Source organism: Gracilinanus agilis, chromosome 4 (assembly GCF_016433145.1).
Source record: "Gracilinanus agilis isolate LMUSP501 chromosome 4, AgileGrace, whole genome shotgun sequence".
NCBI classification, from domain to species: Eukaryota; Metazoa; Chordata; class Mammalia; order Didelphimorphia; family Didelphidae; genus Gracilinanus; species Gracilinanus agilis.
This window is the reverse complement of record NC_058133.1, coordinates 295,449,503-295,476,583: the sequence shown is the minus strand read 5'-3', so window position 1 is coordinate 295,476,583 and position 27,081 is coordinate 295,449,503. Positions and strand designations below refer to the sequence as shown.

General features: G+C 39.2%; 1 protein-coding gene across 1 annotated transcript in view; it reads right to left on the bottom strand.

Moving 5' to 3' along the window:
- The window catches only part of PRIM2 (DNA primase subunit 2), a 409,712-nt gene that overhangs the window by 347,446 nt on the left and 35,185 nt on the right, over positions 1-27,081 (bottom strand). Inside the window, exon 6 of the mRNA XM_044675355.1 lies at positions 20,623-20,665. Within this exon, the coding sequence (XP_044531290.1) occupies positions 20,623-20,665 (43 nt within the window). The remainder of the gene's footprint in view (positions 1-20,622; positions 20,666-27,081) is intronic.

Here is a 27,081-nt window from a genome sequence, read left to right as displayed (position 1 = left end):
CTGCACAGAATTTTACACATAATAGTTGTATAATTTTTTTTTACTGAACTGAATTTATATCAGACCCCTTTGGTAACCTCATCCATTCTCATGGCTTTAAACATCACCTCAATGCAATGAACTATAAATCCTATTTTTCAAGCTGCCTGCAATTCAAACCCAGATCCTACCCAGACTTAAGTTCAGCACTCTTTCCTCTTCACCACAAGGCAAAGTTTGCACAATGAATCTTATTATTCTTATGGAAGCAGTAAAATTTCAAAGACACTGTATCATTATTGCGAAGTGATTTTAACTAGCAATGGTGTCTACATTGAGGAAGGGATATGGAGTCCAAAGACTAGGGTTCAAATCTTGATCTTGACCCTGTGGGCAAAAATCACTGAACCCCGCCAGGCCTCAGTTTCCTCCTCTCTAAAGGATGGAGAGGGAGCTGGAATAGATATTCTCTAACATTCTCTCGCAGCCCCGAGTCTATGATCTTTTAATTCAGGCTACTCTGGCTTCTGATCTGTCACCTTCACACTACACAAAAACCCTCTTCCTCCATCCAATGCACCTTAACAAAGAGATCAATGGCTAAACAAGGTGTTACATAGAACTGCGATGGAATACTACTGTGCCGTAAGAAATGATGAGCAGGGAGAAGGCTGGGTGGCTCAGTGGATAGAGAGCCAGGCCTGGAGGCAGAAGGTCCTGGGCTCAAATCTGACCTCAGGTGCGTCCTAGCTATGAGCCACTAGGTAAGTCACTTCACCCCCACTGTCTAGCCCTTACCACTCTTCTGCCTTGGAACCAATACAAATATTGATTTTAAGAAGGAGGGGAAGCATTTGGTTTTTGTTGTGTAATTTTTTTAAGTAAAAGAAATGATGAGCAAGTTTATTTTAAAAACATGGAAAGTCTTACATGATATTATAAAGAGTGAAATGAGCAAAACCAAGAGAACATCATATACAGCAACAGAAATAGCGTTTGAGGGGGCAGCTGGGTAGCTCAGTGGATTGAGAGCCAGGCCTAGAGACAGGAGGTCCTAGGTTCAAACCCGGCCTCAGCCACTTCCCAGCTGTGTGACCCTGGGCAAGTCACTTGACCCCCATTGCCTACCCTTACCACTCTTCCACCTATGAGTCAATACACAGAAGTACAAGGGTTTAAAATAAAAATAAAAATAAAAAAAGAAATAGCGCTTGAAGAATAACTTGTGTATGTTCACCTCCAGAGAAAGAACATCTGATAAATAGAAACAAGCAAGATATAGTGTATATAAATATACATATTGCATATATATATATATATGCATATATATATATAGTCAAATGATATCTTCTCTAATGCAAGAAAGGAAGGGATAAAAGGATAATGTAACAAACAAGTAAATGAATTTAATTTTTTTTTTAAATCATGACTTCTCTAGGAAGCAGATTGAAAAAAGAAAAAAAAGAAATCAGAGAAATCGTATTTAAAGGAATCTTCTGGCCAGGGCATAGTCTTTTGTCACATATGCAATCATCTTCTGATTTATCTATTTGACAAAATATGCATTTTTTCTTGAAATGAGACTAAGCTATACTAATAGAGAAAAGCAAAATAGCTTGCACTAGCCAGTGTTACTTCCAATCAGGACTTAAAATATATTATTAAATCTAAACAGATTTTTTTTTAAATGCAGGGAAATGAAGGTCTTTAGAAAGAGATAATCAGATATTCTTAGTTTACTATCAATTCACAAATGAGATGAAGAAAACATGTGGAAGCATCATTTCCTATGATAAAATATATATTCTGCAGGCTTACATCATTTTATTTGGAAAATTCCTTCAAACAAACCTGTGTTATACAAAAGGTAATAATTATGTTCCCTAAATACACTACAAACATAATTTTTTTGCAGTTCACAAATTCAATTTAAAAAAATACTTTCTCATTATGCTTGAGAATATAAACTACAAGCATTTTTACTATCTCCATTCTGCATTATTATAGCATGTTTTTTTTTCTATTAAATATGAACAAGACAAGAAGATAGCCACACAATAGAAAAGGAGGGGAGAAAAGGAACCAAAGAAAATCACTTTCAAATTGCCCATAATTTATAAATCTCTAGGAATAAATGAACAAAAGAGCAGAAAAGGAAGATGTGATTGCTACTATGTGGGTGAGTGTTAATTAACTAAAACTGGTAATATTGTAGGTAATTTCACTTACAAATGCTCAGCTATTTTTAATCACCCAAAAGTTTAAAAGAAAAGCTGGAAAATGAAAGCTAATCTGATTTCCTGACAGTCTCATTAGTAGGTTAATGCCTCTGTAACACTACCAAACTAATCAATGTAAAAGATCAATAGTCTGGTTACTTTACTGCCACTCTTTTTGTTGTTTTCTGTAAGACCAACACAGACAGACATTCTGCAGACCACTGGGCTTACACATGCCCCATAGCCAAGCAGGCTCCTATCTTTCTGAAGAAAAGAAAAGCTCTTATTTAAAAATGAAGTCGTCAAATGTCTAATATGAAAAAAATCTTTTACATGGCCACACATCTAAAAACTTTATCAGATTGCTTACCATTTCAGGGAGGGTGGGGGAGGCAGAATTTGGGACTCAAAAAATTTTTAAACAAAAACAAATTTGTTTTTACAAGTAGTTGGGGGAGGGAGGATCTTATTTCCTTTTTTAAAAATGAAGTAGTCAGGAGGTACTTACAAATCCTCGCAAAGTAGATCAACCTAATTAAGCATCTACTGGACATAAGGACTAAACTAAGCAATTTGGGGAGATAAGACATATCGGCAAATGAAAATAGTAGCTCACATTTATATAGCTCTTTAATCTTGGTAGAATCTACCAGGTAGATCTTCACAGCTATTTTTCCCCACTGCACAAATGAGGAAACTGAGTCTGGAGAGGTTAAGTAGATTACCTAAGACCACACAGCTAGTAAGAGCCTGAAGCAGACCAAAACTCAGGTCTTCCCAAGGTCCTACACCACCTAGCAAAAGGCTAATACTCTCATTGAAGAGGTAGGACAGGCAGAAAACCACCTACAACAGAAACCAAGGGAAACATTTACAGAGGAACCAACAGCAGGGGTGGGAGGAGAAGAAGGAATAAGGGTAGGCAGGACCGAGAGAAAAGATGCTCCCTTCACACCCGGGAGGAGTCTGCAGTGACACAATTCCTGAAGATCTCAGAGACGTTTAGGCGTCTCCTGCTTGGTGAGGCCCTATGCGGGACAGTCACGAGAACGTGGGTTCAAATGCTCCACTGTATCACAGAATGCTGGAAAAGTCACTTGAGGTGAGCACTACACCTCAGTTTCCTCCCTCATCCAGAAAATGTCAGGACTGGAACAAAGGACAGCCAGAGTCCCTTCTCTTCTAAAAGGTTACCATTTTACAGTGACTATGAAAAGACAAACAAAAGCAGGAGACAAGTCCTAACAGTACAGAAGAGGCTAAGGGGGGCAGAAGTCCCCTGGGTTTGGGATCCAGAGATCACACAATTCCGGTAGGCTAGGCAACTTTTTTTTCCTTTTTTTTTTTTTAAACCCTTACCTTCTGTCTTCTAGTCAATACTGTGTATTGGCTCCAAGGCAGAAGAGTGGTAAGGGTAGGCAATGGGGGTCAAGTGACTTGCCCAGGGTCACACAGCTGGGACGTGTCTGAGGTCTGATTTGAACCTAGGACCTCCCATCTCTAGGCCTGGCTCTCCATCCACTGAGCTACCCAGCTGCCCCCTAGGCTAGGCAATTTTTAAGAATGGCGCCCCTAAGAGAAAGTCAGACTCTTCAGCCTGGCATGAGAGGTCCTTCGCAGTCTTGCTCCAGACGGTCTGGCCAGCCTCATCTCACTTAGAGAAGCCATTCTCACACACACTCTCCCCCTTCCAAATGTCTTCTGTTGACTTATCTCCCTATATGTACAGGGCACGTGGACCCTCCAGGGAGACCACAGCTCCTCTGGGGAAGGAACTACTTCCCTGTGATCACAATGCAAATCAGATGGGGGAGAAGAGCAAGGAGTATCTCCAACAGAAACCTGCCCTGAGCAAAATTCCTGGCCAGTACCTGAAGACCTCAGAAATGGGTGCTGACCACCTAAAAGCAGTCCATTCTCCTCCAGCAGCTAGGTGGCACAGAGCTGATAACAAGAACACCACGGGTGTTCTCACCGCAGACATTTATTAGTTGTGTGCCCTCTGCCTGCCTCCGCTTCCCCAATTACAAAGTAATAATACTTTGTACAAGACTTTTTACAAGTAATAATACTGGTATTAATAGCATCTACCTCTCATGGTTGTTAAGCTCAAATGACAGGGGAGGCCACCGGATGGCTCAGTGGAATGGGAGCCAGGCCCAGGGATCCTGGGTTCAAATATGACGTCAGATACTTGCTAGCTGGGTGACCTTGGGTAAGTCACTTAACTTAATTGCCTAGCCCTTGCCACTCTTCTGCCTTGGAGCCAATACACAGTATTGATTCTAAGACGGAAGGTAAGGGCTTTTCAATAAAAAAAAAAAAAAAAAAGATCAAATGAGATGATATTTGTAAAATGCCTCACACAATGCCTAGCACATAGTAGATGCTTAATTAATGCTTATTTCTTTCTGTTACCATTCCAATTCTTATGAATTCCCCTCTAACCTCCCATGATATGGCACTGAAATCTGCCTAAATCTAACCACTAAACTTGAATGGAAAAGTCAAAATAAATTCCCTGCGTTTGAACATGGTTCCTATCGTCCCAAAGATGAAGCAATCGATGCATGTTTAGTGTCAAAATAATTCAGTGCCATGAATGTTTACTGAGTATCTACTGGGCTCCCTCCAGTCCAACTTCCATCCACTTCTGGGATGAGCATGAGAAAGTCTAAGGCTTCTTTCAGAGGACCAGCCCTGCACACACCTGAAGGCTCGTCCATCACACCCTGCGCCGCCCCCACACACACCTAAGCTTTTCTTCTCCAGGCTAAACTCCCCTGAATGCTTCAGCGGACAGCAAAAGGCAAGGCACGGTGTGAGCGCTTTCATAATCCCAAGCAGCCTCCTCCACAGACTCCTAATTTTGTGGATTTTCTTTAAAAATGTGGAGCACGGTTATTAGACGTAATTTGAGCCTCGCAGAGAACACGGAAACGATCCTTATGCTCCAGGAACACCGACGAGTACGTCAGCTTTTTTTAGCCACCCAATCGCACCCTCGATTCGGCTGAGCCAGCTGGCCTCTAAAATCTCTCCATCTTTTTCCCCCTCCAAACAGACTCCCAGCTCGCCCTGCTTCTCCCATCTGCACGTGAAGGGCTGAGCACCTGAGCCTTAACACTCAAGTTTCCATTTCATCTGACTTGATTTGGCCCGTACTTCAGGCCTGTTGAACATTTTCTGGCTCCTAAAACTGCCAGGCTACACATTAGCTATAGAAGCCAGTTTTACAGTCTCTGAAAATTTGCTAATTGTTGAGACTTAAGCAAGTGTGAAAGAATTCTGAGAGGCAGAGAGAGCATTGTTGGGAGGGGCGTCCTGGCATCACGCTAGCGTGGGGGAACGTCTTGGGTTTTGTTCTTCACTCATCTCACTCGTGTCTGATTCCTCCTGACCCCGTCTGGGGTTTTCTTAGATACAAGAGTGCTTTGCCATTTCCTTCTCCAGCTGATGTGACAGATGAGGAAACGGAGACAAACAGGGTGAAGTGACTTGCCAGCGTCACACAGCGAGCAAACGTAGAAGCCAGCTAACTTGGGAAAAGGAGTCTTCCTGACTCTATTTATGGCCCCGTCTAGCTGCCCGCAGCTCCTTGGGTTAAAGAAGAAAGAGCCAGCCAGAATGGAGGGCTCACAAGGAGACGACGATGATGTGGGGGACCTTCGATCCCACTGTGAAGACAGAAATGACTCCAACTGCAGGCTTCCCCTGGGTCACAAAGCCAGAACGAGCCAAAGGACTTTCTGGCTGCCAGCTGGGTGACAGAGCGAACAGAGCCCTGGATTGGGGGGCAGAAAGACGTAGGTCTCCGGTGCTTAAGAGCTGGGTGACTCTGGGAGAATCCCTTAACCTCCGTCTGCCTTCGTTGTCTCATCTAGAAAATGGATATGATAATAGCACCTACCTCCCACAGTTCTTGGGTGGATCAAATGAGGTATTTCTAAAGCACTCACAGTGCCTGGTACATAATAGGCCTGAATAAATGCTTTTTTTTTTTTTCTTTTTTTAAAGACAGAGAAAATAGACTTTGCCCTCAAGTTTAATATATTCTATAGCAAGAATATGACGCATGCACAGACAAGTAATTATGAGATAATTTGAGGAGAAGGAGCACTAACAACTGAGAAGAGGGATTAGGAAAGGCTCCTATAGCTTATGCCACTGTGGAAGAGCTGGCTCCATATGTTTACTAAATTCTGTGAACTGGAAAGCAGTATTTCCTTTAGTCTTATATGTCTCTTCCCATTGTCAAAAAGGATATAGAAATGATAATGTATGCCATTCTGAGAACCAACTTACTCAGCTTTTTCAAAAATTATAAAGTAAATTTAGAGTTTATGAAAAATTTATATCAGTATGAGCCAGCTTGACAATAAATCCAATGGCCAAATATGGGAAAAATCACCAATCATGGGAATCACAGATATAGAGCTGTGAAGATGGGATTAACTCTCCCCTGCCCATTTTTAGATTTAATCACCAAAAGTGTATACACTCCACTTATCTTTAAGTATTGAGAGGTCTGTGACCCACATGAAGATAGTGGGTGACCCATCAAAATTGACTAACTGCCCCTTGGGCAGTCCTAAGCAAAGCTATAGCTCCAACTGGTCCACAAAAAGTAGAAGGAAGGCACAGGAAGTGACAAAAGGAAGGGTCTTTAAAAGTGGCAAGAACTTCCTGTAACCAGCTCTTTCACCTTCAAATTTGACCTTGAAGGAGCTCCGGCTTGGGACCTTGGACTGCTCTTCAATTTTCCTTTAGGACTACCATTTGGGTGAGTGAAAAATGCTGACTCTCTTTTCTGAGTTTTCTGAGAGATACTAGCCTCCGGAGAGGCCCTTCATCTTGGAGGAGGCTTTATGACTAAAACTCTTGTTTAATTTGCCTCTGGTCCCCCTTTGCTGGGGTCTCTGAAGCCCTGCCTGGTTCAGAACAGGCCAGAGTAATTATCTACTCTCTCTCTCTGGTTTCCTTATTTTCACTCTTTCTCCTTTTGTAAATAAACTACCATAAAAAGTCATTCTGACTTGAGGAATAATTCCGACAACCACATTTTTATATATTTAGTCCAACCCTTTTATTTTTACCCCTTACAGAGCTAAAAGGGACCTCAGTGGTCATCAATTCTAGACTTGATTTTGCAGATAGGAAACTGAGACCTAAAATGTCTGAGTGACTTGCCCAGGGTCACACAGCTACTGATCTGACTTGAATACAGGTCTTCCTGACTCCTATTTGAATTCAGACCTTGATTTGAAGTACAGCATTATATCAGTCTACTACATAATTAAACATGTATGCAGTGCTTATTATGTGCCAAACACTGTGCTAAGCAATGAGGAATTCAAAGAAAAAAAAAAAACAGAAACAAAACCTGCCCTCAAGAAGTTTACATTCTAATAGGGGAGACAACATGTATAAATCAGAACATGGAAGATAAATACATAATAGATGAAAGGTAACCAGGCTGAATCACCTTCAAAGAAAATACTGTATTTCAGAGCCAACATGGGAATTCAAGATCTCTCCAGAAGTCTTGGAAGGGAGTCTTGTACCGAATCAAATCTCAAGACCCAAATTACAATAAACTAGAGTCCTCTAAATCAGCCCTAGAGTGGCCCAGGAATAACCTGAGAACCAGCCATAGCAGACTGCCTAATTTGAGATCACATTCCTGGAGCTGCAAGAAAAACTCATTAAATGTCCAGGTTCTTGGAGCTGATGGTTCCCATCACCTCTGAAATTTACCTCAATATGGGACAATGACCTAAAATATTAAAACACAGTGGTAAAGGAATACCTATCAATACTGAAAACTATTTGTTCTGTCTTACATCTGTGTGAGTCAACTCTGATCTAGTTCTAATAATGAAAGCCTTTCAAAGGTCAATTTCCAAAATGGATTTGTGGCATTTTCCTCAATCTATCCCCTCGCTCAAGGGAAAAAGCTGTAAAAGCTGATCATATTAGTATAACCCAAGAGAACTGTCTTCCACAGATGGCTTCCTGGGTTACTTTGTTATATTGAACCTATCCCTAAAATGTAAGGCCTGATTATTTTTCCATATCTTTCTTAGCCAAATGGACTCATTTTCATGGAAGAAATATGATGGATAAGAAAGCAGTACAACAAGTTAGACCAACTCAACATCTCTTCAATTTCATGATATCCAGAATGTTTGAGCAATTCAGAAAAAAGATAAATACTTAGCACTTATCTGTATCTTGATTTGGTATTTTATCACATATCCTCTTTGCACTGCTATTAAATTTCACATCTATACATCTCGTATTTAGCTATAAAGAACCTTAGAGGTATGAAATGTTTCACTTTCTTTTTCTGTCCTCCTTTCCCACCACTAATACCTAGCACACAGGAAATTCTCAGATATGTACTGAAATAATGAAAAAAATGTTTGTTTTTCCTAAATTTTCCGCTCTGGTAATAGTAATCAATTTTCCCTCAAACATATTACATCATTTCAGTCACTAATATTACATCATAAAGTTTAATAATCCCTCTGCCCTTGTTATAAAAAAATAAATTGAAATACCCAACAAACATTTCAATGCACGACTTAAATGAATGGCAACTATGCTTTAGAACCAAATCTAAGATAACTTGGAATTTATTATTTTTTCTTCCTAGTCTCTTTAAGAAATGAGATAGGCAAGACTAAGAAGTTGGCAACTGCTTCTTTAATTCCAAACTATTTATTCTAAGCACCCAGTTAATTGGCATGATGCCTATGTCTTCACATGGCTTTCTATTACTGAGTTTCAAATTTTCTTCTTTATGGTCTCTCCCTTATGTTATCTTCTGCAATAACCTTTTGGTGCTCAATTAAAGGCCTCCAAAATACAATCGTCTGCAAAGCTCCAACTGGCAAATGTTCTTCTGAAAAAACAAAAGCAGGCAATTTCCCTCCCCCATTTTTACAATAATAGCACAGCAGAAAATTGTCCTGCTTTACTTTTTCCCCCCATAGTTTTCAACTACATTGCGCACTGACCATTTTCAAACCTTTGAAACACAAGCAGCCAACCTCTGGATTGTGGTGATTTTACAGGCTCTAGTCCAAGACAGTTATCAAGAGCATATAAAGCAAATAATCAAAATCTGTCCTGACTTAGCTCTCAGAGAAATCCAAAGGCTGCTGAGGAGCCTATGGGGATCAATGGTGTTGCCATGATCATTATAACATGTTGAGAATTAAATCAAGGGATGGAAAAAAAAAGCAAAAAAAGAAAAGAAATTTACTAAAAATCCTTTCTCACAGAATGAAAGGAATGTAAAGTTTCACTCCTAAAAAATTTTTTAAATGCAAAGAGTACTAGTTTGGGGTTTGGAGGACCTTGGGCAAGTCATCTAATCTTTCTAAACCTCTGTTGATATTCTGTATATAAGTGAGTGTAATGGTTTTGCTGTTCTTTTAGGAACCTTCCAACTCCGAATCCTATGAACCCATAATCAGCCCCAGAGCTATCCAGTGTCTACTTTTATTCATGTACTTTGAATTCAATTTTAGACACATGAGACCCAATGGCACTGATCTGGAAAGATGCTCAGACCCACACACATTTTTACCTTCCTTTCAAAGTATATTTCTGGCCAGGAAGGAACACAATAATTTAATAGTGTAATGGGAAATTTTAGGATAGATATAAGGTATAAGATGAATATAAGCCTTAAGAGAATAGATGACAGCTTGAAGGAATCTGGGACTTCATGGACATTCTATAATGGAATGAAGCTACAGTTTTGAAAAGAGAGAATATGATTTGGCCAAGCTGAAGGAAGGCGGTTTTGGCTGTATGGTCCAACTTTGCCAAGTATCCAAGGAGCTGATAAAGTGGGAGTTGGATTTCACTCAGAAGAAGATACTTCAAGCAATTATCATGGCCTAGGTTGAGGAAAGGTCTTGATTATCTGCTGGTAGACAGCAGATTTATCTACCTTACTCCCTAGAGAGTTTTTTGATTGACTGGTTGTGTATTGGTCTTGTTCCTGGTTCCTGTAATATCTGTGATCATCTTGGAGCACTGTGGACCAGTGCAGTGAGAAGCCCACCTCTCCAGCTCTCTTATTCTAGTTAGAGATTTAGCTTAGTTTAGACCAGTGATTCCCAAAGTGGGTGCCACCACCCCCTGGTGGGTGCTGCAGCAATCCGGGGGGGGGGGGGCAGTGATGGCCACAGATGCATTTATCTTTCCTATTAATTGCTACTAAAATTTTTAAAAAATTAATTTCCAGGGGCCTAAGTAATATTTTTTCTGGAAAGGGGGCAGTAGGCCAAAAAAGTTTGGGAACCACTGGTTTAGACCTTAGTTTAGTTAAATCATTTGGACTATTCCATAGTACAGAAAATCCTTCTCTTCTACTTCCCTCATTTAATACCAATAAACCCAGTTTGTTTGTACTTCCTGTCTCCTCTAAGCCATAAAGAACCCACATCTTGAAGTTACCCACTTCACTGGCTTTCTATGGTTGATAAACTGTCAGTTAGCTGACCAATTGTCACTACCAAATCTTACATCCCTGTGGGAAGCCAATAAGAGAATAGATAAAAATCTGAGTCTCCTCTTTTGACTCCGTTTGTGATCCTTGTGATTTCTTATTGAAAAGCATTGTGGCCTTATTGAAAAGCTTTAAGTTCCTAGCAAACCAACAGTTAAGAGGTTAACATTCTTCCCCTTTGGTCAGAAATGCAGCCAAGGCCGAAACCTTAGTTTAGCAGGGGCATTTGCCCCTGAGAAAAGTATTCTCAGACTTGGCTTGGTGATAACAAATATAGCTGAAAGTCCAGCCTGGTTCTTATCTTCACCTTGAAGCTTCTAAGCCTGTTGTATTGTTTTATGTTAAAAATACAGCTCTGGGCAGCTGGGTAGCTCAGTGGATTGAGAGCCAGGCCTAGAGACGGGAGGTCCTAGGTTCAAATCTGACCTCAGACACTTCCCAGCTGTGTGACCCTGGGCAAGTCACTTGACCCCCATTGCCCACCCTTACCACTCTTCTACCAAGGAACCAATACACAGAAGTTAAGAGTTTAAAACAAATATTAAAAAAAAAAAAATACAGCTCTGTGTAGTTGTGGGAAACTATCCTTGTGCTTTTGGGTGAAAGGGAGTTTGAATTTTTTATATGATGAACTTGTGACTCAATGGTACTTCAGAGAAGCAGCTATGAGTTAACAGTCCAGATCATCTCCCATGTCCCATTATTTCCTTATCAACTAAGCCGTCCTTATTAGATTATCGGAGATGATAAATAGATCTGGACACATCCCCATTTGGTTTCCCTGTGTTTACCTGTCAGTCCTTCCCTTGTGAGGTGTGGGAGTGACCCCAGTTTGTCTGGCATCTAGTTATTCTCCTATTCCCAGTATTTTCTTTTTTTAATAGATACCATTATATGTCCCATATGTGCCAAAATGTACTGATTTCTCAGAAATTCCACTAAATGGTCATTTGTAGTAAGAGTTGTATTCCCCCAACTGAAATGCCCATGCCTCATTCTCTACCCATCTAAATCTCCCCATCCTTCAAGGACTCATATACCATCAGCTCAATAAAACTCTTCCCAACCATTTGGATCTACCTCAATTTTTCTTTTGTTACCTCTAATAAAAGAAGCTCAGTGGCTGAGTGGATGGAGTGCTGGCCCAGAGTCAGGAAGTCCCAAGTTCAAATTCAACCCCAGGTAATAACTAGCAGTATGACCCTAGGCAAGTCATTTAACATGTTTGCCTCACTTTCTTCATATGTAAAATGAGTAAATTACTGCCCAGGACAACTGTGAGGATCAAGTGAGATGATATTAATCAAATGCTTACAGAGAAGCAGACACACAGTGAACCAAACAAGAACTGGTTTCCTTCCTTTCTTATAGGGGAGCTTCTACCCAGCAGCCCGATGGGAGCGCTTCCTCCCTCTCTGTCTAGGGTACAGGGGGAGGGGCTCACATGTGGCATGCGGTCTCTAAAAGTTTCGCCATCACTGCTCTAGAGTACAGAAAGGCAGCATGCCTTAGCCATGCTAGCAAGCCTATGGTACGTGTGCCAGAGAGGGCTGCTCCCCTCCCCCTCTCCACATACCTGAGGACATTTCTCCCAAGCCCCACCCCTCTGCCCAACAGACCAATGGGAGCACTTCCTTCATTCCCTATCTAGGGTAAGGGGGCGGGGCTCACATGCGGCATGTAGTCTCTAAAAGTTTCGCCATCACTGCTCTAGAGTACAGAAAGGCAGCATGCCCTAGCCATGTTGGCAAGCCTATGGTACCTGTGCCAGCCCTGCTCCTCTCCCCAGCAGCCCAATGGTAGCACTTCCTCCCTCCTCTGCCTGGGGAGTGGGGAAGAGAGGGGAGGCTCACATAGCACACAGTCTCTAAAAGGTTCACCGTCACTGCTTTAGAGTCCATGCCCAGCCTGGCCAGAGCCCTGGGCACTCTCACAAGATGCCCTATCTGAGTGCAGCCCATGAGACCAAGACAACAACAGATGAGGTGCAAGGTGAGGGAAGTTATTTTAATTTTTTTACAAACCAAAATTGAATGTGGGAGGATTTTAAGCCCTGCATTAAAAAGGTCTTTATTCCTTGGTAAATAGCACAGTCCCAAGGAGACAGAGTGACACTTAGATCCTGAAGGCAGACGTGTCTCTCACACCTCAGCTCACCTCTTCCTACGCATATAAACCTGAGCCAGTTATTTATCTCCCGGAGCCTCGGCTTCCTCATCCACAAAAGGAGGGGTTCTGGGCCTGCAGCCCCAAAGGGCTGCTAGAATCCATGAGCCCCAACCCCCCCCCCCCCCCAGGGCACGTGCTGTCCTTTGCCTCCTTTGGTATCTCCAGCTCTTAGTACAATGCCTGGCATGGAGTGTGTGTTTAATACAAGTTAACTGACTGATGGATGGTCTAAGGTAAAAGCTAACATAAATGACCACAAGGGCTCTGGGCCTCTGGTAGAGAGCAACATACAACAAAAAGCAGCCTTTGAATTCATCTGGGATTCACTGCAATTTTCACAGACATTGGCTATGACTGAAGACCCATCTCTGACCCCTATAGTCTAAGTAACTCAGGATAAGCCACTGACTAGGTCAGCATTCCAAGCAACTCTTTAAGATTGGGATGCTAAGGACAGCCAGGAAGCTCAATGGATAGAAAGCCAGGCCAAGAAAGAGGAGGTCCTGGGTTCAAATCTGGTCTCAGACACTTCCCAGCTAGGAGACCTTGGGCAAGTCACTTAACCCCCAATGCCTAGCCCCTGTAGCTCTTCTCCCTTGGAACCTCTACACAGTACTGATTCTAAGACAGAAGGTAAGGGTTTAAAAAAAAGGAAGAAAATTATCTGTAAGAGCCTGCTTTTCCCTCTCACCTACAGCTTCTGACATTTCTACCTAGAATAACATTAATGGGTAAAGTGTTAAGACTTGGAGTAAGGAAGAACTGTTACTGAAAGGTCACCTATCAAACACCCAATATGTGGCCATAAACAAACTGTTACAGGCAAATTTATAAATTAAGATTTTAGACATTTTGTGTAGATAGCAGCCAGACTTGTCAGGCAAGGTATGACTGAGGCAGTTGGATGCTGGTTTTAACCGTCTCCAGAGAAGAGCCCAGGAAAGTGGATTTGTCTCCTACAGGAAACATCTATCCTGTGGAAGTTCAAGTTTGAGCAGTGAACTTAGCTCTGGATGGTGGACATCCAGACTGGCTCAGCTCCCTGTCTTCATCTCTGTGTGGATTTTACTTGCTGTGGACCTGTGTTCCTGGAAAGCCTTAGATCATCGCTGGAGCTGAGGGGGACCCAGTTGTGAGACATCCGTTTCCCCTTCTAGCCAGCCAAGCTGGACCTGGCAGCCTGTGTTAGCAGAGAGCAGAGTTTGGCCCACCTTTCCAGTCCCTGGAGGCTGTCCCTAGATACCTAGTTTTAGTGTGACCTCTCCCTACATCTCTTACCCTAAAACTCATTATTAAACAGTTTTCATAACTTACAGACTACTTCCTTCTCTAAAACCAACAAGGTTCATTGTAATCCCTGGCTTAGATAAGAATGACAGGTAGGTTTAACGGCCATTCTTAATCCTGACACCATTCACTCCCAGCTGTGTCCTGTGTTTGTGGGAGTGGGTGTGATTCCCCATTTGTATTTGTGTCAGGCAGTTATCCCACTTTACCCCTTCATTCCTCCTTCATCCCCTTCTCCCTCTATTAACCCCCAGGGTTTATTTACCTACTACAAAACACACACACACACACACACACACACACACACACACACATTTGGAAAGCCTATCATTTGATGTATAGATACATATATTTTTGTTTTTCAAATACTTTATTTTTTTCTAATTACATGTAAAGAAAACTTAGATTGGTCTTTTGGCATATATTGAAGAAATATCTGGGTCACACACAAAAAAAAAAACCATTATTATAATGGAAAAGTAAAACACCCAACTGGGGTGAGTATGGCAAAAAGTCAAATTTCTTGGAAAATGCAGCTCTAATTTCTTTGCCCTATAAATTAATTAATTAATCCCATTTTTTTCAAATAAGAATCTAGATCTGCTGAACCCTCAGGTACAGGCAGCCTAAATCGGCCTGCCAGCCACCCAATCTATCCTTGCTGCCACCTCATTCTCACTGGCTCTCCAGTGCGCATCTATCATCATGCATCAGTGTCGCCACCTTCCCATCTCCATGCTAAATTTGGGCAGTAACTAGAGCACTACAGAATGCAAAAGATTGGGAAGCCACCTTCTTCAGTGATTCCAGAGTGGTTCCATTATTCTCTATGAAAATCTTGACAGTGATTTTTAGCTTTTAAAATCCTTATTATCCCAATTCCAATAACTTCATTCTTGTTCTTGGGCACCCTTCCTCTCTGAATCCCTCCCTCCTAATGTGTCTACCTACTGGACTCAACAACAAACATTTTGCCAATTTTATAGACCAGCAATATTCCTTTTTAGCCTCCCCAGGGAGATGAGTAACTAAAGACTTTTTTTTAAATCCATTCCAGATACCTATTTATTCAACAAACCACGTTTACTGTTTTGGTTTTGTTGTTCTTATTTTGTCACCATTAAGGCTGTTAGCATCCAAGTCTAACACAGCTTCAGGCAACCAGAAGGCTGAGTGGCAAATCAAGTGGTAATATATATGTTAGCAAACAGCTACTCTTTTTCAATATGGTAAACAAAATGTTCTAACAGCAGCTCCCATAAAAATTAGTTACCTAGATAAACAATAAGCTTTTAACAAACTTTAATTATCCTTTTTTCCTAGGACAAAGAATCAATTTCCTTATTCCTTGGTTCCATTCAAATGAATAAAAATAACATTCCTTTCTCTCTCATCATCCAAATGCTAAAGACTAAGGTGGATCTGTCAGAGGGAGGATAATGGAAAATAGAGAAGCAGTGGATGCATAACACAAACATAAACATCATTCTATGAGGAATAAGAAGATCAGCCATCATGTTTAAGTTCACCTATCTTTAGCATCTGGAAACAACCAAGAGCCAGCAATTCTGGATTTCTAAGTAGACTCCTCAGTTAGGTCTATTCAGATCCCCAAAGACTATGAAAAGAGTGATCGTTGAACTGTTCCATTCCCCAATATCACAGCACCACCTGTCTGGCTTTCCAACTAACTCCCCAGAGTCTAGAAGAAAAAAGAGCTATGTTTAGATGTCAGGATCAAATCTAAGAAATCTGGCAAGCCTTTCTCTAGGGCAAGAAAAAGCCATAAATATTCTGACCTAATTTATTACATGCAGCCACACCAATCTACTCTGTAACAGATAAAAGATACTTAGCAATAGCTTTCCTATCTCTATTTACTCACCTAGCTCCTTTCTTGCTTATCTTCTTTCCTCCCAGAATATAAGAATTTTTCATATATAAACATACACATATATGCATATATGTATATATGCATGTCTGTATATGCAATATATATAATATATATATATAAATTATAACACTAAAAATAACCCTTAGCCATAATAGAATATGCTGATAATTTTTTCCACAAAAACAACTCTCAATTAAAAAGAAAAAATAAAATAAGCTCAAGCCTCCTTTTTTAAGTTGAACTCTAAAAAGAAAAAAAAAAAGCTTACTGGCTATAGAGCATCTATTATCAGTTCTTGAAATCTTCATTTTATACATGCTATTTGGTTACTTGATTGCAACTGAATTTTGACTACATTGCCAATAAAGAACATGGAATTATTTTTGATTATCCCCTCTCCCTAAATGCGATATGATTTTTCTATCCTCTCTCAAGAAATGTCCAATTGCAGTCACAACTACACCAATCACTGTAAAAAACCGTTAAATCCGCATCAAAGCCTCAAGATTAGATAAAGTTGACAAAAAATACTGTTATGCAAATTCCAGAGGGTTCAGATGACAGCTGTGCTTAGGTGATGGAGGAAAAATATATTTCCCATTCCATGATGTCTTTCAGAGATACCAGTTATTAAAGAGCTTAATGACTTTAGAAATGTGTTTTAGCTTTATAAGGAATGCTACCCAGAAAGTGTACTAAATCTTGCCAACCCGGGGAATTCTCAACCATATTCAATATTTGCTAAATTGACACTGAGAGGTTGGGAGTGGGGTAGAAATGAACAACGGCTATCCAGTAGATTTGATGAAGCAAAATCAAATTAAATTCCATTAAAAAAAAATATTAGCTTGAAAGTGTGCACAAGTAGGAATAGTGGCTCAAAACCTGTGTTTCTAAGACAGTTTGCTAATAACATCTCATAATATTGCTTGAGATATCCATCCTGTCAGGAATGATGACCTAGCTGTTAGCAGAAACTCAATAAAAAATTGCTCCAAACTGCTATCTAGAATCCTTGAAACAAATTCCAAGACAATCAGTGGTTTCTAGAGGGCATATGGATGACTGTTAAGAGAGGTGAGCTGGCGTAAAAAAATAGAGACTTTGCCTAGAAGCCAGGAAGTCCTAGGTTCAAATCTCACTTCTGATATATCCTGGCTAAGTGACAGGTGAATCATCTAACTTCTCACTGACTGAAACAAATCTCTTAAGACTAAAAGTTGCAGAAAAAATAGTGGCCATCACTGAGAGAGGGAGCTTCCTCACTCAGGAGTTCTTTATACCAGTGGAATCACACATAAAGTCTTTTTCCATAAATGACTTTTAGCAGAACTGAAATTCTACTTTTTGAGGAGTTTCCCAGAATTAACTCCATTTTGATGAAGTGTCAATAAGTAAAGCAAAGAATTGCATTCACACTTTTGCACCCTCATAGAATTCTCTTCTCTTCTTTCCTAGGAACTAGAATCTGATTGTGTTTTACAACATAGAGTTTAAAGATTCAGGTCTTCTCTTCGTCTTGTTGTGTCTTCCCAATGTCTGGCCAACACCTTCACCTGTGACTGAATGCCCTCCCCCTCCTCCAAATGGACAGCTAGGTGACACGTGGATAGGGCACTAGGCTTAGAGTCAGGAAGAGTTAAGTTCAAATTCAGCCTCAGACTCTATGCGACTCTGGACAAGTCATTTTGCCACAGTTTGTCTCAGTTTCCTTGTCTGTAAAAATGGAGATAATAGCACCTCCCTCCCAGGGTTGCTGTGAGGATCAGATGAGATATAATTTAAAATTATTTAGGATATTGCAAAACTTATTTAGTACATTGTGTAAATTATGTAGTACATTGCCTGGCATATGGTATGTGTTATTTAAATGTTAGTTATTATTGACTATTATCTCTATTACAAGTCAAAAAAAGGATGGAGACTAAGATTTGTGCTTAGAAATCTAAAAGTGTCTGAAAATCTGCTATATGTCTCGTCTGGCTGAAGTTACTACCCTCAACTAGACTTGTAATATCAATTTTGATGATCCTTCCAATGAAGCATATTGCAACTCATCCGTGCCTATTTATCCTGTGAGACCTTTATTCATATTACTGCTATAAGTTCACCACTAAAGTTCCATCCACCATAAAGAGGTCTTTTTCACTCTCCTCTGACATCTATTGGGTCATCTATTTGTTATGTGTCACCCTCACCTTGGGTAGGTAACTAGCCCATTAATAATTAAATTTTTTTATCCTCAATTTCATCCAAAAAATGGAAAGCTAGATCGGCCTTACTAGATGTCTGGTCCTACAAACCTTGGGCTGACTCTACGACAGTTCCTCAGCCAATAAGCACTTATTAAGCACCTACTTATATGCCAGACTTTGTGCCAAGAGCAGAAAACAGAACACATATCCTTGAAATTTCACATCTAGACTCCTAATGCTCACACTCAGCCCCTAACATTTCTAACTTTGGCTTTAGTATATGATACCATCCCTAAGCCTTCTCTGATAACACACCAGATGTAAAAAAAAGCTCCTTCGGGCTGTCCTTCATACAGATTTCAAGCACTTCTTTTCTTAACTTTAACCTTAAATCTAGAGAACAGCCAACGAGTAAGAGAGATCAGAGAAACAGAGAAATCAATTCAATGGGTCTGTTTGGTTCTCATTCTGGTCCCTAGCCTACACCTGGATTCCGATTATCCCTCCATGATCTGTTCTTCTGTCACTCATCTCAGACCTGACAGAATGGCTTTTTCCTATCACATACCCTGGTATTCCCCCAAGAGTGACTGTCCCTGAGCCAGGACCATGACACATTTGTCTGCTGGGTCCAGGATATACAAGCAGAGAATTATTATCTAGGTCCCTTCTGGCTAGCAGGAGAGCAGAGCTAGGGAGATATAAAAAAATCCTAAGAACCTGAAAGGCACTCCTATATTAACTAACGATTTCAACAAGATCCCATCACTTTTTAAATCTTCTAATTCTGACATGAGTCATCACATTCTATGCACACAGTTGGTTTCCTTGGTGGATGTTGTTTATAAATTATATAATTTTTTATTGTATCAGAAGTAGTATGCAAACACCTCCCAGTAAGTATATGTTAAGTTTATCTCTTAATTAGTTTGACAGGTTGATTTTTTTTTAAATACAAATCATCTTAAAAGCTCCATTTAGACTTCTATAGCTAATCAACATTTGCCTCTAATCAAACTGAGATCATTAGCAAATTAAAATATTTAATTAGCATTCTGCATAATTTAGGCAAATTGTGCTTATGTTTGAAGGGGAGAAATACAGTGAGTCTATCAATAATATATTCTTTTTTTAAGTTTTATTGATGTCTTTGGTTTTCACATCACTCATTTCTGGCTATGTCTCCATAGCTTCCACTTCAAAATGAACTTTTTTTCATAACAAAAATAGATCTGGGAGAGGTGGGGACTGATACAATGACTCTATCTGACATTGTAGTTAATATTTTCTCTTTGTAGTCTTCGATCCCTGCCAAAAGAGAACTAGGGAGGGAGCAAAGAAAGAGAAGGAGAGGAGAAAAGTATATGGAAAGGAAGGAGGAGGGAAAGAAGGAGGAGGAGAAGGAGAGAAGAGGAGGGAGAGAAAAAGTGAGAAGGAAGAGGTAGAAGGAAAGAATAAGAAGACGAGGAGAATGGAGAGAAAAGGAAGGAGGGAGAGAAGGGGAGAGGGAGAAGGGAGGGGAAGGGAAAAGAGAGGAGGGAAGGAGAAAGAGAGGAGGGAAGAGAAGGAGAGAGAGAATGTCTCATTGTCTCCATCTCTGAGACCAATAATGGATCTAGGGTTACATACAGTTTAATTTCCTTTTAGTGCTCTTTTCATTTTGAGACTCACTGTCCTCTTCTACAAAATTAGGGAATTGGATCAATGACTATGAAGTCCCTTCCAGCTCCAGAGCTATGGTCCTTTAATATTGTTATAGTGGTATATGCTAGTTCTATTTATCACACTTGTCATCAGTTCATTTACATCTTCCCATACTTCTCTGAATACCTATTATTTGTTATTTCTTACTACACAAGAAGATTCCATTTGATTTCTACACTATGGTTTGTACGGTCATTCCCCATTCGATAGGCACCCACTTTGTTTCCAGTTCTTTGTGGTCATCCCTACCAGGAATATTTTGATCGCATAGAATTCATAAGGTCATAAACCTGGAGCTGGAAGAGCCTCGAAGGCTATCTAGTCCAAACCTCTCATTTTACAAATGAGGAAACTCAAGGAAGTTAAAATGACTTGCCTAAGGTCACCATGGCAGTTAAATCATCAGAGACCAGATTAAACCCAAGTCAGACTCTAGAGCCAATGTTCTTTCTATTGTACTAAACTGCATCCCTACAAGAAGGAGAGGGGAAGGGAATGAGCATACTATATGTGAGGCACACAAATCTCATTTGATCCTCATAACAACCCTGTGAAACAGGTATGGTTATTATTCTATTTTACAGTTGAGGAACCAAAGCAAACAGAAGTTAAGTGACAGCTAGGATATATCTGAGGTGTGCTTTGAACTCAGGTCTTCCTGAATCCAGGTCCTCTCCACTCTGTCACTTAACTGACTCAAGGAACCATCTCAAAGAATGTTCTTTCTTTCTTTTACTTCTTTGAGGTCTACATCCACTACTGGGATCTCCTTCTCTTCCCTAGAACATGAGATGTAGAATGAGAAACACATGACAAAAAAGTGTAGATTTGTTTTGCTTGACAAGACTTATTTGACACAGGAAAGGTTTAAAATTTTATTTCGTTTTAAAGAGGGCCAGAGAGCAAATGATAATGAAGAAGCTTGTAGAAAGCACAAAAAAAGAAAAGTAGGAGGTTCGACAAGGGTTGGCTGAACATAAAATAGCAGGAAAGTTTGAAATTAACATGCTAAACTTATAAGCTTTTTAAAAAAGGAAAGCAATTTGTGGTAGAAATTCAGTTTCATGTGGAGCCTCCTTTTTTCTTCTCTTTGTATGTGGAAATACTTTTGTTAATTGATATTAAGTATTGAATAACAAAAAATAAAATTATTTAAAAACAAATTCCATGTGAAAATCAAAAGTTTGACATCCTTTTACTATTAAGTAGTAGAGATGTTTACAACATGATGTTTACAAGGTTTTCCAAAATACTGTTTGCTCATGAAAAAGGTAGCCTGTCAATTTTCTTGGTTACAAAGATATGAGAAACAAAAGGCAGTAAAGGAGCAGAGCTATCTTCTGAACAAATTAGACTGACATGTAACTTTTTCACAAAAAAATATACCTTCTCACATACAAAGACACCAGTGTATAGATATAAATATTCATAAGCACAAAGGTCAAGAGAAGTATATGATGTTTTTTATTTACAACCTAAAGTCCTATTACAAAAGTAACAAAAGCACACTCTAGAAATGACCACAAAAGGGGGGGTGAAGGGGAAAGTAAGAGCATGAATTATGTAACCATGTTAACTTTTCTAAGAAATAAATACTAAAATTGTGTTAAAAGAAGTTAAAAAAATTAAAAAATAGAGGGGGAAAAAAAGAAATGACCATAAAAGACCAACTAAACAGTGTCATGAATTAGAGGATCTTGGGAAATCATAGGATTGTCTCATGCACATAACAATAGCTTCTAAGTTTTTCAAGTCCATTTCAAAATTATTAACATTCTTTTTCTTTTTAATCTTTATTTTTAGGGATTTTTTTGTGTTTCCATTAATTTCACTTCGATCACTCTATGTGACCCAGGAAACTATCCCTTGCAACAAAGATTTTTAGGAGCAGCTAAACACTTCAGTGGATAGAGAGGCTGACCTAGAGACCAAAGGTCATGGATTGAAATCTGATCTCATCCACTTCATTGTGATATGACCGTAGGGAAGTCACTTAATGCCACTACTCTTCTGCCTTGGAACTGAGACTGACTATCAATTTTAAGGCAGAAGGTGTAGGTTGTTTCCTTTTAATTTTTTAAGAATCAGGAAAGGAGGCAATCAAATAAAACCATCCAACTGATCAACTATATCTAACAGCCTATATGACATTCCACACACAAAGCACCCTGTTCCCAACTTCTGGAAAGGAAGAAGTTATACTTAATGCTTTTCTCTCCTAGAATCGATCCTCCTGGAAAAGAAAAACAGCAACAAAATTGTAGACCACATTTTTCTCACGATAACAGGTACTCTCTTGAAAACTGAAAACCAAATGAATAAGTTTATTCTGTGGTCCAAAATATTATATTTTTTTGGCTAGTCCATGGAGCTTGACCTCCTTTATTTTTTTTAATCTTAAAATGTTTATTTAATTAATTTAGAGCATTTTTCCATGGTTATAGGATTCATGTTCTATCCCTCCCCTCCTCCCACCCACTCCCATAGCCAACACGCAATTCCGCTGGGTTTTACGTGTGTCACTGATCAAGACCTATTCCATATTATTGATATTTGTGCTAGGGTGCTCATTTTGAGTCAATATCCCTAATAATATCCCTATCCTCCCGTGTGATCAGACAGTTGTTTTTCTTCTGTGTTTCTCCTCCCACAGTTCTTCCTCTGAAAGTGGCTAGTTTTCTTTCTCATAAGTCCCTCAGAATTGTCCTGGATCATTGCATTGTTACTAGTAGAAAAGACCATTACATTCGATTTTACCACAGTGTATCAGTCTCTATGTATAATGTTCTCCTGGTTCTGCTCTTTTCACTCTGCATCAATTCCTAGAGGTCTTTCCAGTTCACATGGAATTCCTCCAGTTTATTATTCCTTTGAGCACAATAGTATTCCATCACCAGCATATACCACAATTTGTTCAGCCATTCCCCAATTGAAGGACATTCCCTCCTTTTCCAGTTTTTTGCCACCACAAAAAGCGCAGCTATAAATATTTTTGTACAGGTCTTTTTCCTTATGATATCTTTGGGGCATAAACCCAGCAGTGGTATGGCTGGATCAAAGGGCAGGCATTCTTTTATAGCCCTTTGAGCATAGTTCCAAATTGCCATCCAGAATGGTTGAATCAATTCACAACTCCACCAGCAATGCATTAATGTCTCAATTTTGCCACATCCCCTCCAACATTCATTACTCTCTCCTTCTTTCATTTTAGCCAATCTGCTAGGTGTGAGGTGAAACCTCAGAGTTGTTTTCATTTGCATTTCTCTAATTATTAGAGATTTAGAGCACCTTTTCATGTGCTTATTGATAGTTTTGATTTCTTCATCTGAAAATTGTCTATTCATGTCTCTTGCCCATTTATCAATTGGGGAATGGCTTGATTTTTTGTACAATTGATTTAGCTCCTTATAAATATGAGTAATTAGACCTTTGTCAGAGTTTTTTGTTATAAAGATTTTTTCCCAATTTGTTGCTTTCCTTCTAATTTTGCTTTCATTGGTTTTGTTTGTACAAAATCTTTTTAATTTAATGTAATCAAAATTATTTGTTGTACATTTTGTAATTTTTTCTAACTCTTGCTTGGTCTTAAAAATCTTTTCTTTCCCTAAGATCTGACAAATATACTATTCTGTGCTCACCTAATTTACTTATAGTTTCCACCTTTATATTCAAGTCATTCACCCATTCTGAATTTATCTTGGTGTAGAGTGTGAGATGTTGATCTAAACCTAATCTCTCCCATATTGTTTTCCAATTTTCCCAGCTGTTTTTGTCAAATAGTGGATTTTTGTCCCAAAAGCTGTGCTTTTAGGTTTATCATAGACTGTCTTGCTGAGGTCATTTACCCCAAGTCTATTCCACCGATCTTCCCTTCTTTCTCTTAGCCAGTACCATATTGTTTTGATGGCCTGTGGTCCAAAATATTACTTGTTTCCATGACAAAGAATGAAAGACTTTCTATTCAAAGTGGTTAATAACAAGGACCCAAATGAACTCTTAAATAGTGAATGACTCAACTGGACATTCTGGTGGCTTTTGTAAACAAATGAAATTGTTAAGTGCCCATTTAGCCATCATTATGGTGAAAAGAACCCAAAACCAAAGTTTCCATCTGGCATTTTTATGCAATTTTGACAGAGAGCTAGTCCACAACACCAGAACAACCTCTTTGATACATCAGCAATCAAGGAATAGAAACACAAAAGTGCTCATAGCAATACTTGTAAAGTGACTTACAGTGCCTTCTACACAATAGACATTCAGCAAATACTGGTTGGTTGATCACAAAAATTCAACCATTTTTCCAAGTGTTTTCCTTTACAAAGTCTGATAAATACATGAAGAATCAGCAGCCCCAATTGAAACAAACTAATTTTATTCTGTGATAAATGAAAATATCAAAAAAGTGCTGATTTCTCTTTACTCTCAAATTGTACATTTACAAGATAACTGAAAGACTAAAATAAAAAAGAATGCCCTAAGAACGTATGTGTGTGTGTGATCAACATTTGGACTTATTCATATGGTTTAGCAAACCCTTCTATAATCTGTTCTGTTTTTAAAGCAGATGCAAACAATTCACACACACACACACACACACACACACACACACACACACACACACACCAGAAAAAGATGGACATTAATTCATTCTACAATTTTTCTCCAGCATAAAGCAGCTCTACAACAGAGCTTTGGCTCCCCCTAATGGGCACTTTCAGAACATGGGAATGCTACCAGCAATTCCAGCTTTGAAGTATATAACTATGAGGCTTTCCTGATCAAATGAGATAATCTTTGTAAAGCACTTAAGACAAGGAGCAGCTAGGGGACTCAGTGGATTGAGAGCCAGGCCCAGAGACAGGAGTTCCTAGGTTCAAATCTGGCTTCAGATGCTTCCTAGTTGGTGACCCTGGGCAAGTCACTTAATTCCCATTGTCCAGCCCTTACTGTTCTTCTGACTTAGAACCTATACACAGTATTGATTCTAAAATAGAAGGTAGGGGACTGCAGTTCAGTGGATTGCGAGCCAGGCCTAAAGACGGGAGGTCCTAGGTTCAAATCTGACCTCAGACACTTCCCAGCTGTGTGACCCTGGGCAAGTCACTTGACCCCCATTGCCCACTCTTACCACTCTTCTGCCTTGAAACCAATACGCAGTATTGATTCCAAGATGGAAGGTAAGGGTTAAAAAAAATTTTTTTAATAAAATAAAATAAAATAGAAGGTAAAGGTTTAAAAAAGTGAAATAAAATAAAGTGCCTAAGGCAGTGGCTGACACATAGAAGACTGCTTAGTAAATGCTTTTTTCCCTTCCTTTGGTCCCTCCTGCCCCCTTTCTCCTTAAGAGGAAAATGAAGAAGAAAGAATCAAAGAACCTTTATGTATCCCCAAATAACTGTACAATAAAACAATATACTACTCATTTCCTAGCTGTGTGAACCCTGGCAAGTCACTTAAGGCAAACTGCCTAGCCTTTGACACTCTTTTTTCTTAAAATTGATATTGACAGAAGGTAAGGGTTTCAGAAAAAACTACATACATATAAACATATTATATACATATATATGAATATATATATATATATATAGTTTGAAATCCTAAGTGTCAAGAAGACCATAACCTTCTTATTTTTAATAAATCAATTTAAAAACAAAGCTATGCCAACTCCAAGAGTGGGGAGGGAAGAAGAGAGGGAGTCATTTTGGATCATATAACTTCAGAAAACTGATGGGGAAATTCATTATTACATGTAATGGTAAATGTAATTGTAAAAAAATTATTCAAAAATTTATAAAATTGTAAAATGTAAAATTATAAAAAAAAACTATTACATGTAATGGTAAAATGTAATTGTAAAATTGCATGTGTAATTAGTAAAAATAAATTAATTAACCTTTAAAAAAGCTTATAACATTTACAAATCAATTCTCAACATTCATTTCTATACATCTTCATTGTTTAACAGTCAGCAGAGCTGAATGAGATTTTAAAAATGCTATTTAAAATAAAAATAATAAAAATAAAGCTAATGCATTAACTACATTGCTCAACTTCATTATAGATTTTTTAAATTAAATATTCATATGTCATAGTGAAGGCGACCCAAGTTCTAGTCCAGGTTCAGCTACTTATAAATTGTGTGATCTTAGATCATTCAAACTTAGAAATAAACTACAAATCTCTTTCCTTCATCTAAAAAGGTAAAAGGATAACAATATATACATGGAAAACTAGAAAAGAGAAAAGAGAGAATACAGCTTCTGAAAAAAAAAATATTACCATTAGCAACTAATTTTAAATGCTCAAAAAGGGTTTTGGTACATTCTAGAAGAAAAACAATTTTTTTAAACTATTTTTAGTCTATGTTATTGTTGGAAATGTTTTCTTCAGATTCCATGTACCTAATAACGCAGTACTAGAGGCATTTTCAAAATGAAATACACCACAGTAAATCACTTTAATAAATAGGATCTGTTCCAATGACACATTTTACCAGAAATCTAATGATGAGTGGTAAGAATAACATAGGAACCCCAGAAATAAACTAGAGTATCCAATAAGAGGGATTAACATTATTAAATATTAACAAATTCCTTCCTTCCTGTGTTCCAGCGGCTGTTACAGCCAAAGATTCAGGACCAAGCAGCCAGTCGACAGTCAATAAGCCTCCTGGCACTCATCTTGGCTAGTCTGAGGTAGCTCGATGGCTCAGTAGATAAAACACTAAGCCCAGAAACAGGAAAACCTGCGTTTAAATCCAGCAGCAGAAACTTACTGCACGGGTGACCCTGGGAAAATGACTCAACCTCTGTAAGCTTCAGTTTCCCCATCTGTAAAATGGGGATAATAATAACAGGGTCATTGTAGGGATCTCAAACGAGAGGATAACATTTGCAGCGCTCGGCACATAACAGTCGCTTAACAAATCCTCGTTCCCTTCCCTAACCCCTTTCACGAGGAAACAGACAGACTCTGCCAGACAGAACCACACGCAAGGCCTTTCAGGAATGACAGAGCCTTGAAGAGCTGCCCAGCTTCGGAGCAGGACGCCCAGGGGTGCGTTAAATGGACACGGTGGGAGGGATTTATGGGCAAGGGAAGGAT